At 40.5% G+C, this 14,138-nt stretch overlaps 2 protein-coding genes across 6 annotated transcripts; both read right to left on the minus strand.

Annotated features, from left to right (window-relative positions):
• Positions 1-71: 71 nt before the first annotated feature.
• On the minus strand, positions 72-10,506 carry CRMP (Collapsin Response Mediator Protein). 5 transcript variants are annotated; one of them, XM_017152777.3, is made up of 12 exons: positions 10,372-10,505; positions 5,870-5,957; positions 5,748-5,811; positions 5,087-5,277; positions 4,953-5,029; positions 4,616-4,750; positions 4,493-4,555; positions 4,288-4,434; positions 2,959-3,182; positions 2,059-2,294; positions 1,268-1,741; positions 72-853 (listed from the first exon to the last, which is right to left on the minus strand). In XM_017152777.3, the coding sequence occupies exons 2-12, from the start codon at positions 5,946-5,948 to the stop codon at positions 774-776; spliced, it is 1,770 nt and encodes a 589-aa protein (XP_017008266.2). In that variant the 5' UTR covers positions 5,949-5,957; positions 10,372-10,505; the 3' UTR covers positions 72-773. The 5 variants fall into 5 exon arrangements, with proteins under 5 accessions (XP_017008266.2, XP_017008264.2, XP_017008265.2 ...); XM_017152775.3 differs by lacking the exon at positions 2,959-3,182 and adding an exon at positions 3,818-4,056; XM_017152776.2 differs by lacking the exon at positions 2,959-3,182 and adding an exon at positions 3,818-4,056 and having other exon boundaries at positions 10,431-10,448.
• A 1,784-nt stretch (positions 10,507-12,290) lies between these two features.
• Positions 12,291-13,856, minus strand: Rheb (Ras homolog enriched in brain). Its single transcript, XM_017152755.3, has 5 exons — positions 13,501-13,856; positions 13,301-13,372; positions 13,009-13,216; positions 12,823-12,952; positions 12,291-12,766 (listed from the first exon to the last, which is right to left on the minus strand). The coding sequence occupies exons 1-5, from the start codon at positions 13,547-13,549 to the stop codon at positions 12,677-12,679; spliced, it is 549 nt and encodes a 182-aa protein (XP_017008244.1). The 5' UTR covers positions 13,550-13,856; the 3' UTR covers positions 12,291-12,676.
• Between the last annotated feature and the right edge of the window lie 282 nt (positions 13,857-14,138).

Genomic DNA, 14,138 nt, shown 5'->3' on the forward strand with positions numbered 1-14,138 from the left:
ATTTTGGTTGTTTTTTTACCACACAATCGTTCTTTGAGGATATGGGTTTGGTTGGATATTAAAACACGAAATTACATTTTTGTTGGTAAAGTTTATTAGTTTGATCTTTGTGTTCTGCTTTTGTTATTAAATATATGTATATAAAGTATGTGTTTATAATAAATAGTTCTGCACATTTATAATTTTTCAAAATATGATTGAAGTATCTAATTTTAGAAATGCCGTATTTGCTCACAAACTTGTCTCACTTGGCATGACCAAATTACTCTACTTCAAAGCGGGATATCAATAAACAATTATAATTATTATGCATTTAACTCAATTATTAATCGTTCGGACCTTTTGATTTTGCTTGGATTGCCTATTAGCTTTCAAGAGTACAAAAAATTGTGCTAAGTCTCCATGTAAATAATGAAGTATTTAAAAGTAAACTGTTCAACAAAAAATACCTAAGTCCGCAAATTTCTTTGATTTTCATAGTCCTCAATTCAAGACTTGCTTATAGGCTACAAAGTTAAAGAATTTAACAAAACTTGTATCAACATGAGGCAATCGGTTCTAAATATTTTATGACGAAGCAGATTGTATGATTCTTTCTTTTTAGGTTTGTGGCTATACTCGTAATTACTTATTTTGAAATTTGGTTAGATTACGATTTTGTTTTAGGGTTTTATATTAAATGCCAGTTTAGTTATTGAATAAGCGCAGACTTTGGCTTACACTGTCCTTAAAGATTGTGCGATTCCGCATCCACACAAATTAAGATCTGTGGTCTACCAGAATCCGGAAGACTTTCCGCCAGGTGGGTTTTTCACTTTAATGCACGCTCGAACGCCAGACCTGTCTAATTCCTCTGTAAAGTTTTTTAAACATTAAATATTTGTTTAAATTTATTTATAGATTTATTGATGACGATTTGGTGATTTTATGCATATGGGATAATTCTCTATTTGCCAAAAGTTAGTTTTTAGCCAAGGTGTCACAGGAATATCCTTCAACCATTTTTGGTGGCAATCAAACCGTAGGTACACACGAATTATTTCCTACTTGTGTTGGAAAAGATTTCTGTGAAGCCTCGGAAAATGTGTACAATGTACATAAATATATTTAGTTTTGGTGCGGACAGACATTAAAAAACGAAGACGGAAGCTTATATCGGAAAACTGAAGTTTTAATACCCTTGCAGATTTCACGAATGAAATTTTATGTATATTGCCTCTTACTTTACTAGTAACGGGTATGAAAAAACGTCTACCAGTTAACTTACCGCTTATGGAGAAGGAAGACTCCTGCAAGTCCCGCTTGCCGTCGACGCGTCCCCGCACTGAAGGCGTGCTGCACAGTGATCCTTCCGCCGGCATGGCCAGGTTGCCGGCCAACATGACGCTTATTGGCTCCTGTACCGGGATTTGAATATCCAACTCGGCAAACCGCTTCGCCATGTTGCCGTTCTGTTTCTCCTCGTGCTGCTCCTCCGGCGGCGACTGTACCTTGCCCTCGATGATGTCATAGACGAACGGCGGTCGGACAGGTGTGGGAATGAACCGTCCGAAGCCTTCCGCTACTCGCACGTTCCCGCGCTCGGCGCAGATCCGTCCGCGCACCAGGACAAACTCGCAGACGCCGTGCACAGTCATGCCCTCGAAAATATTGAAGTCACAGGCGTGGTGGTGCGTGTCCTTCGAAATGGTACGGGTGGCATTCGGATTCCAGATCACGATGTCCGCATCCGATCCAACAGCTAAACGAAGAAGGATGAGGATCAGTTAAATGTAATCTTTGGACAAAATCACCTATTTTAGATTTAAGAAATAAGTTAACTTTAGAATTAACTTTGGTAGCTGACTTCGAGAAGCCAAAGCCCCCTAAAAGCATTTGTAAGGATATTGCTTCTTGTTGAGTGATTATGGATTGTATTAAAATCAGATTAATGATGATGATGATAATGTTTTGTGTAATTGTGTGGCATTATCGAGAAATATATTAATGTGACTATGAATATGCCCTTTACCAACTTTGAATATGAATTTTAAATCCCCCTTGACTCATATCACTTACCAATACGTCCCTTCTGGGGATAAATGTTGAATATCTTGGCCGCATTCGTGCTGGTCACGGCCACAAAGCGGCATGGATCGAGGAGCCCGGCGTGGACGCCCTTCTCCCAGACCAGCGACATGCGATCCTCCACTCCGTTGACTCCGTTGGGAATCTTTGTAAAGTCGCCTTTGCCCAAAGCCTTGTGTTCCTTGTTGAAGGTGCAGTTGTCGCTGCCAGTCAGCTGCAGGTCGTCACTAAGGACACAATTAATAATGTGAGTATATACAATTAACACTTTTTGGTCGTCGGTTAAAAGAAACGAAACAAACAATCACCGCAGGGTGGGAAATGCAACAAACATGTTCTGATTTTTGGATACTTACTTCTAGAAATGTGAACACGTGGAATCAAAGTTACTTTAGGCTAGCTTAATAAGTTGACCGTTCAGGAGTTTTAAGTTATAAATGCATTTGAATTAAAATTCATTTAATAAGCCTGTGCTTATTATATAGTTAATATATGTAAATGTAAGGCGCGAATTATTTAGCTTATCCGCAATCGGAGAAGAGTCTTTCTTGTCTTAAGGGAAACAAGTATTACTCCTTATGAAGTCAGATACGATCCGAGATCTTTAATGTGGACACATTTTAAGGTCGTTTTAGTCGACTGTGGGCGTTAGAGTGGGCGTGGCTGAAACAAACTAACGATCCGTAGAAAGCCCTAGAATATTTACGGTTAATCCCAACTTTATAGCTTTTGTAGTTTCCGAGATCTCAGCGTTCATACGGGCAGACAGACAGACAGACGGACATGACTAGATCGACTCCTTGTCAAGATTACATATAAATTACACAGATACAGATAAATATTTTCCATCCCAATTGTCTTTGATTCCACCTACGACAGAAGAGTACTTACTAGGCCAGGGACTTCATCAGCTGCCTGGGTGTCTCGGCGGATTCGCGGATCGGGGGACTGGTGATTGCGTAAATGCGGTCGCCCTTGGGCACACCGCTCATGGAGCGACCCAGGGAACTGGCCAGAGTCTCCCCGAAGACGCAGTAGCCACTGCGACGGGCGCGACCCACGAGCTCCGCGGAGGATTTGCTGGTCAGGCCGGACACAAAGAGCGGGGTCTTCATCTGGACGATGTGTGAGCGTGTGAGTGAAGCAATGACAAATATGGAAACGTCATCGGATTAGTGGGTTAGATCGAAAAAGAGCGCAGTTAGTTAGTTAGTGGATATGATTAAAGCAGGCAAAGCACAGGCCCGGTTAGTATGCAGATTAACCAGCGTCAACATAGATAAGTAATCCCAGGACCAGAGACCGTAATCATTACAAGTTCAAGTGAATTTTAATTTAGGGAAATTCCTTTGATGAGTCATTGGGACAATCTTAAATATTTTATGGTTTAGAGACCTGCACAAGTGGTTGTCATCACGTTGACATACAAGGGCAACCAATAATTTGTTCTTTAGCCTTCTAAAATTCAAATTTTCAAGTTGCTTTATGTGTGTTCTTATTCTGTTCAATAGTGGTTTTTATTTTTTTTTTAAATTGATTTTATTTTTAAATTGTAAAGTGCACAAAACAAAGGAGTTTTAAATTACTTGTGCTAGTCTCTATTAAAAACAAGTAATAGTCGAATATTACCATCAAGAATAAAATCAAGAAGGATATAACTGAAATATCCCCAGTAAATTTATCACATGGAACATATTGCCCTCTGATATTTACGGTCCCGGCCCGGAGTGTGAACCCAGGCACAACTTACTTCGCCAGCAGCTTCATCAAGAACTCGGGGGTCGTCTTGTCGGGCCGCAAGGGCGGACTGAGCACATGCGCGGCCTCGTGATCGAAGCCCAGGTGCTGGCAACAGGTCGCATCCGTGCCCAGCGCCGCGGCCAGGGTCTCGCCCATGATGTACCGCCCCCGGTATCGGTGGCGGGCCCTGGCCAGCTCAATGCCCGCCGACTTGCTCATCACGTGGACCACGTAGAGCGGACAATCGGCCTAATGTACATACGTTTATTGTGGGGTTATATCGAGTGCCGCATACCGCATAATATGTACAAGGTGCATCATACACAATGGAAATAATAAGAAATCAAAATGTGTAACATAAATAAACCATAATTACAGCTCGGTACAGTGACTGGCACTCCACCGGCAAGGACATACACCGCCTCCTCCTCCTCCTCCTCCGTCCCTCCTAGTTAACTAGCGACTTGGGAGTGGTCTTACCTGGTGGGCCAGTACACATGCGCGGTGCACCGCCTCGGCCTCGACCTCCTCGGGTCGCGACAGCTCGTGACCCTCCGGCCCATTGATGCCCTCGGCCAGCAGCCGCTGCGTGTTCTTTGCAATGATATCCCCGTTTTCCGCGTGTACCTGTGCCACAAGTGGGTTAAATAGTGATCTATTTTAATAAATATTCACGTATTCTTACCATGGCGACACCATTCAAATGCCTTATGCGCTCAAACACATCCAAAAGGTCCGAATCGTTCAGCTAAAAGGCGAATAAAATTATAGATTATTAAAGTATTGTACTAGATTTTAAAGACCTTACCTGATATAGTCCTTTGTAAGCCATAAATGTTTTAAAGGAGTTTACTCCAAGCTCTTTGCACAGAATGCCAATCTCTTCAGACACCGACTTGGACCACCAGGTGATACCCACATGCAATCCGTAGTCACAACAAACCTAAAAAATGTATTCATTTACATATAGTTACGAATTAGAAGGGTCAATTGACTAATCTTCAGACTTGATCCTTAAATACGAATACGGAATATATTTATGTGAAAGACAATCGGTTTCGAATTGAAACGAAAACGATAGCTTGTATCTTATATAATTTATAGGTTAGTAATAAAACATTTTATTATAAACATTTTATTTTTACCTTAGGATCGGCCCAGCTTCGCCACTTGTCGTAGGCCTCGATCATCGACTCGTGTTTGTTGGGCAGAACGAAATCGACTAGGGAAAGTGACAGTTGTAAGTCCATTACCTAAATATTGAAATCCCACTGCTTACTTATCATGGTGGTGCCACCTGCAACGGCAGCCTTGGTTCCATGGTAGAAATCATCCACGGCCACAGCTCCTCCGAAGGGCAGTTGCATGTGGGTGTGTGGATCGATGCCTCCGGGAATGATCATCAGACCGCTGGCGTCGATGGTCCGAACTCCTCCCGGTATCGTAATTTCTGAGGAGGGTCCCACAAACCTTAAAAGATGCACGGGGTGAAATTTCTCTAATACTGGTTAAGTAAGGGATTGAGTAAATTTTGTGGCCCTTAAAGAAATTTAGCTTATGCAAGAAAGAGTTTTGGATGGCTGGTACTTCTAGGTTTGGTTTTAGTTTGAAGGATATTATTAGCCGAGAATGGCAATGAAAATAAAGATAGAGTTCATAGCACTAAACTAAGTTCCGTTGGTTTGTAAGATTAACTATTTTCATAAGAATACCGAAAAATCGAGCCATCATCGAGAATCTCCGGTTTGGTATGAATTATGAGTCTCAACAGGCAAAGCGGCAACAACGCCCCTGAAGGAAGTTAGTACTTAATAATATATTTTACGTTCTCGAATAATGTAACAAATTGGAGACTAATCCGATTATAATTATCATTAAAAAGTTGGTTCTTCCTTTAGATGGGCCATTTAGCGATTCTTTCTTAAACGCATTGCACTTACTTGATAACTCCGTCCTCGATGTAAACGTCCGCTTTAAACGATTTATCATGGTTGACGATCTCGCCTGTAATAATCAATGGTTTTACTTGTCTTTCTCACACGGTGTCGGTTGATAAGCTTGCCATTTTTTATGTAGACACGATTCTGGGCGCTCTGCAAGTGAATCGGCACCTTCTTAACCGGTTTCGGGCTAGTCGACATGGCGAGAGTCTGCAATTAAACGAGTGCTGTGAGTGAATGTTAGACTAGACTGGGGAGGATTTCCCCATTTCCCACACACAGACACGCGAGCTGGCGTTTTTCATTCATTCGTTCGCTTGGGGTTGTTGGGCCTTTTGTGGTGGCCTATGAGTCATCAGAGGCATCGCTTTAGGACAGCTCCAGACACGTGCCGTACATTAAGCTGCGCAATCTGAACTTAACCTAATGCACTCAAAAAACCATTGAATTTCGAGTAAAATCATAATTTTTAACTTAGAAAACTAGAATATTCCAATTACGGTGGGTTTCAGTACTCGTCAGTAAGTTAGGTTTTATTACAGATGATATCAATTAAAACAAGAGAGAACGCTATAGTCGGGTTGGTGTCCCGACTATCTAATACCCGTCACTCCGCTAAAGGGAGTGCGAACGCTGTGTCGGGTTGGTGTCCCGACTAATAATCGTAACTCAGCTAAAGGGAGTGCGAGGGAGATAGATATATGTTGACAATTTATAAATCGTATAACTTTTTAATGAATGGTCCGATTTGAAAAATGTCTTCTACATTTCGATAGGTATAAATATACACAACAAAATTGCATTTATACTTCTCGGAAATCTTTAAAGATGTGGGCGCAGGACCCATTTTAAAATCGTTAGTGGGCGATTGTGGGCGTTAGAGGGGGCGTGGCGCTCGGCTAAAATAAACTTGCGCTGCGTAGGAAGCCAAAGAATATGTGTGGGAAATCTCAACCTTCTAGCTTTTGTAGTTTCTGAGATCTCAGCGTTCATACAGACGGACAGACGGACAGACGGACAGACGGACAGACGGACAGACGGACATGGCTAGATCGACTCGGCTAGTGACCCTGATCAAGAATATATATACTTTATGGGGTCGGAAACGCTTCCTTCTAGCTGTTACATACTTTTGCACGAATCTAGTATACCCTTTTACTCTACGAGTAACGGGTATAAAGATTACAAATATTTATCCAGTAACTAAAGCTAAATAATTTCCCATGCATAATCATAATTTATTTGTAATCAACCATACATATCACAAATTATCTCCCCCAATGTTACAAAATGTATTCTCCACATTTTCTGTATACATGCTCCTTTTTAAACGACAAGAGAACTCAAAAGTTTAATATGTTTCGAGTGTATGCACTCGCAATCGACAAGTATTTATGCTGCGGGGTGTTACGAGATCTTTTGGAAGGGTTGACGATGCTGTGACCCACAGTGCAGCGACACAAATGACATGGCAGCTCGTTTGTCTTTTCAGCAGATTGGTTCCTCCACTCGGCAAGTGTTTTGTTCCGCCGGCAGACGGCGAACCCAACGCAATACGGTAACTGCATGGCAGGCAGAATATTAATGTTGCGCCTAAGCCATCACAAGGGCCACCTCTTCCGACGTCTGCAGTTATAGCCCAGTCAGCCAAGCAGGCCAGCGGACATCGACCTCTTGGTTGGCTGGCTGCCTCCCCGCCTCCGGAGACCCTCTCAAGTATTATGTATTATGTTGTATGTTGTGTGTGTTTGGCGATGAGTGCCAATGCGATGTACTACGCCCTCGTCACACACTCTCTCACATCGGATGCGGAACCACTACAGTCACAGTGGCTCGAGAATGGCATTGACGATGGCCCCAAAGCCGCTAAGTTCAAATTGTGCCACACGGGCACAACAAACTGAAAAAAGAGAGTAAGTCAGGGCGGTGCGGAAAGCGTTTGTTGTGGTGCTCCTCCGGCTGCGGCCAATGGGACAGAACCTCACGGGAGATATGTGGGCTAAAGTGATTTGTTTTATTATTATTGCTTCTAAAAATGTGTCAGCAAAGGGTTTTCTACGGGCTGAATTTGTATCATTACTCGCCAATTTAAAATTTATGAAAACCACAAACAAGTTTGAAAAACACTCGTTCCTAAATTGTATGTGAGCATTTCCACGAAAAAGGCTCCCAAGCTAAAAAGCTTTCGTCTTGATATTAGTTTCTAATAAGTTTGATCCTCAGCTAAACTAAGAAATTTAAATATCGGCTAAGTAATTTTAATATTAAACCTACCAATAAATGGTAGTTATTTTTTATTTTTTAAATATATGAAAATTTGTTGAACTTAAATATCATTTAAATATTTCCGAAAAAGCCCCTCAGGCCAAGAAGCTTTCGTTTCGATATTAGCTTCTAATTAGTTTGATCCTCAGCTTAACTAAGAAATTTGAATATCGGCTAAGTAGTTTTAATAGTAAACCTACCAATAAATGGTAGTTATTTTTTATTTTTTAAATGTATGAAAATTTGTTGAACTTAAATATCATTTAAGTATTTTAGCAGAATTCGCTAGGATGGACTTCCGCAAAACCCATTTATATTTTTGTCCCAAGCGAATAGTACAGTTATGAAAACTAAAAGTGTGACAAAATTAGGAATATTACACAAAATAAGTTATGTATCGTAAGAGCAAGAACATTAGGAAAAAGTGGCCTCTTTCTTCTTAAAAAAAAAGATGATTTTTCCAATCCAGGATGGAGTTTTCCGAGTGTATTTGACATTATTCGAAATGATTTACCTATTGGCCACTATAGCTTTTACCGCAACTGTGCGTCTGCAAACGTGTTTGACGATGGCTACATTTCATTTATTCAATTTGGACTGGGAGCCGGCAATATTGGATAAGTGAGCACTTTCCCCTTTGGTGGCGCACATCCCAAACAGAAAGAGCCCCTCCGCCAGTGCATGTGTTTGGATGCAATGAACTAGATTATCTGCTAGCATGTATAACATACATATGTACACTCGCGGAACGTACGGCTGTATATATATTTCAGACAAGTGGGTTTGTAGGTACATACATGTGTAATGCAATTAATGCAGGCGTATTAATGTAGGGGAAAATGTACACAGCTTATTCTCTGTAGGTCGCTAGTGCTCTTTAATTTGCAAAAATGCCTACGAATATTTTTGTACCCGCCTTTATTTTATTCAGTGGTGGCCGTAAGCCGGCTGTCTATTAAATAGATGCAATTTTGCATCAGTCACTGACACTTGCTGTACCAATTAAGTACTCTGACATGACTCCTAGGCCACCTAGATGATGAATGCAATAATATTAATTGTGCCCACTTTGAAATATGAATTTGTGACTTGATAGTTACAAACCATTTAAAAACCGAGTTTAAAGACACCAATTCTCAGACATCTTGCTCCTTCTCCTTAAAATTTGTCAACATTTTTCCCTCCTTAGGGAAAATTTAGCCATTTCTTTTTTCGGATAGCCGAACCATTATAGTTTTTTTTATGTAACTATATTCAATAACCAGATTTCAGGAATTCCAAACTATTGAAGTTTGTACTGAAGTTATATTAAATCCAAATTTTCGGATCACATTTAAAAAAATCTTCTCTTATTTGCATTGTTTTATTTACTATTATTTACTAGTAATACTTTTTACATAATAAATAAATCTGGCATGTAATAATTAAATTAAATATCATATTAATTTTTTTCCGTGTGTTGATAGCACCCTTGATACCACCATCGTCAGGTTTTATTCACTTGCGAGGTTTTTATGCCCGCTATAAAATCTTGACTTATCTTATCAGTCATAGTCATGGGCCCATCCTCCAGATGGCCAGAGCCTGGTTTCGTAGTTCCAGGAACACTTGGGGGCCTGGTATTATTGACAAACGTGCAGCACTTATCGCGGGCCAGTTTGATGAACTTAGAAATCAAATCCTGACCTCAAACAGCGGCGCCCATGTGAGCATTGTACATATATATATTTATTTATAAGTACGGCTTGGTACGTCAATAAATTCAATTCCCCGCGGGCCATCTCCGTCAGACAATAGACATCGTGGTTATGCGATTGCCGGTTTGCAGAGTCCAACGACTCGGCTCCTCGTTTGTTATTAAATCGATAAAAGGCTGTGGCCCGGAAAGGAAGCAACAAGAAAAGCCTGTACCACCCATTCGGAATCGGACTCTACGACGGCGACGGAGATGTGTACATTGCACCTGATTAGCGGGTTGGTAAATGCAGTTGTACAAACATATCCACATAGTGCACCTGCCCATCCATATTGGGGCTGAGAAATGCCGTCATTCAATCAAAACGCACTCGCGAATGCTGTTTACAGCGTTGGAGAAATTTCAAATTAACGGCCAAGCATAAAGGTACATATGTACACGTAAGAATCCCAATGTTCGGGACCAATAAAATTTGAAAATAGAATGAAAAGCTGAGAAAATACCCACGCATTGCGCACCAGTATACACATACAACACACACACACCTAGACTCGGCCAGAAAAACAATTGCAATACAGAAAATAGAGAAAAACCCATTCGCTTTTCTTCTGCATCGGGAACATCAACGAATTAAGTCCGCACTGCTCTCTTTTGGTAAATTACCGTTAAACAGCTACAATCTCACGCGATTTAAATGATGAACGAATTGAATTTTCACGCACCGCACAAGTTCACTGTTTGAAAATCGAAAAACATTTAACTCTCTGTCCAATTTTAACTCGCCTTGTGGTGTGTTTCGTTTTCTCGTGGTGGGTTTTTGCAGCTGATTCCCAGTGTTGCCAGATGAAAATTCAGCTTTACCCCTAAAAAATTCAGTTTTCCCCCTAAATTAAAAAAATCAGTTAGTTTTGAACATGTACAATAAATTAGAAATATCTCAATATTGTAGTAGATATGTTAAGATTGGAAGAATCTGTGTACTCGATTGAAGAGTCATGTGAAGAATTTTTTTTTTATATAGTTAGAAATGTTTTAGGAAGTAACAATATTTAGTGTTTTTTCCAAACATTTGGGTAATAAAATTTCCGGAAAAAACCCATAAGCTTTCCCCCTAAAAATTTCTCCCCCCTAGCACGCCAAAAATCCCCTAAATCTAGGGTAAAACCCCTGATCAGGGAACTCTGCTAACACTTCTGTTAACTTTAAGGGAATGGTATTTTGATTTATTTCGTCGAGATCTTCACTTTGCATTTACTATCTACTTAACTGTAAATTTTAGCAAAAATAAAACAAGAGAGAACGCTATAGTCGGGTGCCCCGACTATCAGATACCCGTTACGCAGCTAAAGGGAGTGCGAGGGAGATGGAGATAAAAACTTTTATACGCCGTAACTTTTTAACGAATGGTCCGATTTAAAAAATTTCTTCTACATTTCGATAGGTATTGATGAACACAATAAAACTGCATTTTTACTTTTCCGAAATAATGAAATTTTTAAAATCGTCGTTAGAGGGGGCGTGGCACCCTTTTGAAACAAACTTGCGCTGCGTAGGAACTCCTAGAATCTGCATGCAAAATTTTAATCTTCTAGCTTTTACAGTTTCCGAGATCTTAGCGTTCATACGGACAGACAGACAGACGGACATGGCTATATCGACTCGGCTAGTGACCCTGATCAAGAATATATATTCTTTATAGGGTCAGAAATGCTTCCTTTTAGCTGTTACATACTTTTGCACGAATACAGTATACCCTTTTACTCTACGAGTAACGGGTATAAAAATCAACTTAAACCACACAACAAATTCGTTTGCGATAAAAATATCAGTAATATTAATGACATTTTTACATTTTAAACTACTAATACTAAAAATTATGATTTTAAAATGAATTCATAATTTGAAAACAACAGTTGTCGGGGTCTCTATCTCTTAGGACTCGCATTTATTGATAGCGTTAACAGAAGCACATTATGTTTTTTACTAGTGACCTTTGACCGAAATTAGTTGCGAGTTCTTGGTTAGATTAACCTGATTTTTAAAATCGAAACTAGATTGCTATTATTATAAATATAAGCTGTTACAGGTAATTTTCCATTAAAGCACTTTTAGACAAAATTAAACTCCTATTCTATAAGAGCTACCCTCCCCTTAGAATGTTTCCAATCATACCGAGATGATTCTAAACATGTATGCAGTTGACATAAGGGTCTGGAATATTTAGAATTATAAATAAAATGTTGATTTAAGCAGGGCCCTAATTTCTATGATACAGTTGCCTCGAATGTTCTTTAAATCCGAAGCACAGGAATGAAATTACTTACTTAATATGCAACAAAAAAGTTATTCCGTTATTTTTCTAAAAATTGTCATTTTTTTGCCCTTTTTAATTTACTTAAATAAAAAAAACAGTATTTTTATTGCAGTAATGCGAAACTCTGTAAATATGGATACTCACAAACTATATTTTAATAAAATGCAGCAAACATTATTCATGTTTATTCACACCACTGAAAAAATCCAGGAAATAGGGAATTGGTTCCTCAAAACGAGTTTCATCCTTAATAAAAAAACCACTTGCATAGTACTTGGAAAAATTATATTTAAATTGAAACTAAAAACAAAATGTTGGTAGAATTTGTATAGGAAATTTGTAACTGAATTGTTGTTGTGAAAAAGTGTACTAACTTAAACCTGTTGTGTTGCGCTAAACGCGAACCACAAAACCTGCTGGGCAGCGTTAGCGGACGCATCTAAGTCGCTCGATGTTGGTTACTTGCTGTGTGGACTTAAAGCTATTAGGTCTATTAGGTTTTTAGATTTTCCTGCTGCGCACAAGGGGCACGGCCTGCCCCCGCCAGTGCACGCTGGCCCAACTGTGTAGATAAGAGATAATCGATTTTCGTATTGCCATAGCGATTCGCCGTATTCCCAACAGTTCGGCCGTAGTTCTAGCTGGCCAGGCGCTCTACGATACAAGGCAACTGCTCTTCTCCTGGGGATTGCCGTTCTCGTTCTCGATCAGGGTCAGTAGCTGATGGAATATATCTCCAACGGACTGCGGAGGAAATTGTTATGTAGCATTCACCCAATTGGAAGGGTCCTGGTACTTGCCTCGTTCTGTTTGGCGGACGTTTCGAGAAATGCTGCTCGCCAGGACTCGGCCAGCTTCTTGCCCTCCTCCGTGGAAACGGTTCGTTCCTGGTGCAGATCGGTCTTGTTGCCCACCAACACCACAGGTACACTGCAAGGCAATGAAAATTAGCTGAACTCGCGATCGGAGACCTCGGGGATGCCTACTATTTCTTGCCCATCACATCCAGCAGCTTCTCGTAGATAATCTTGACCACCTCAAAAGACTTTTCGCTGGTTATCGAGTAGACCAGGACGTAGCCGTGGTAGTCCATGCTGTATTGCACTGGGAATATGCTGTACTCATCCTGGCCGGCCGTGTCGATTAGCTTCACGATGTAGTCTTGCGATTTGACACGCTCGATCTTCGTGAAGGCTGCGAATGGGAATTACACATCGTTACGTCTTCCGATGGTGTTATTCTGGCTCCCGGGAAATCCGGATGGGATGGCGCACTTACTGTTCTCGATGGTGGGGTCATAGGAGTCCACAAACTGGCCTTCCACGAACTGTATGCAGAGCGACGATTTGCCTGCAGGTGAAGTGCAATTATTATGGGCAATTGTTCGCAGTTGTTGCTGTTGTCAAAATACTACGCAATTACAAGTGCCAGCAGCAACAACGTCTGCGGGCTCTGATGGAATTCGGTCGGAGACTCACCCACTGATCGGTAGCCCATCATGGCTATGTTGCGCTCCTTGGTTGGCATTTTCCAGGGTCCGAATGCTCTCAAATAAAACGAGAAAACTATTGGTTTTAGGGCTTTTCCACACTTTTTTTTTATTGTTGTTGTCCCCGTCGACTGTGTTTGGGAGTGTGTGTGTGTGGGCTTGTGACTGTGTCTGCGGGGAATATTGCTTCTCGATTCACTTTGCTTGCTGGGGATACTTGTTGCTATCACAGCTAAGGGCTTTCCAAAGATTTTAATTCAATTATTATGTATTATGAAAAGAAAACAGCTATTCTCAAGTGAGTCAATTTCTGGTGTGGGTGACTCCGAAATACTACTCCAAAGTCGGCCAAAAACTGTCTTTTGTCCACAATCGAATTATGGTCATACCGCGGTCCCTGTGTGAACAGCTGCATCAAGTGTTCGTCTATGTTTGAAAAGGGCGCATTTGCAGTAGGGATGTCGAAATATTTAAAAATATCGTATCGATGATATTTTTTATTTAAACAAAAAATCAAAATGATATTTGATATATCAGAAAAAAAATATCTATATATCAGATATTTTTGATATTTTTTTTTTTAATTTTAAGCTGCATAAGCAATATCCACCAAACATTAACCCCCAT

This window comes from Drosophila takahashii, chromosome 3R, assembly GCF_030179915.1.
Source record: "Drosophila takahashii strain IR98-3 E-12201 chromosome 3R, DtakHiC1v2, whole genome shotgun sequence".
NCBI classification, from domain to species: domain Eukaryota; kingdom Metazoa; phylum Arthropoda; class Insecta; order Diptera; family Drosophilidae; genus Drosophila; species Drosophila takahashii.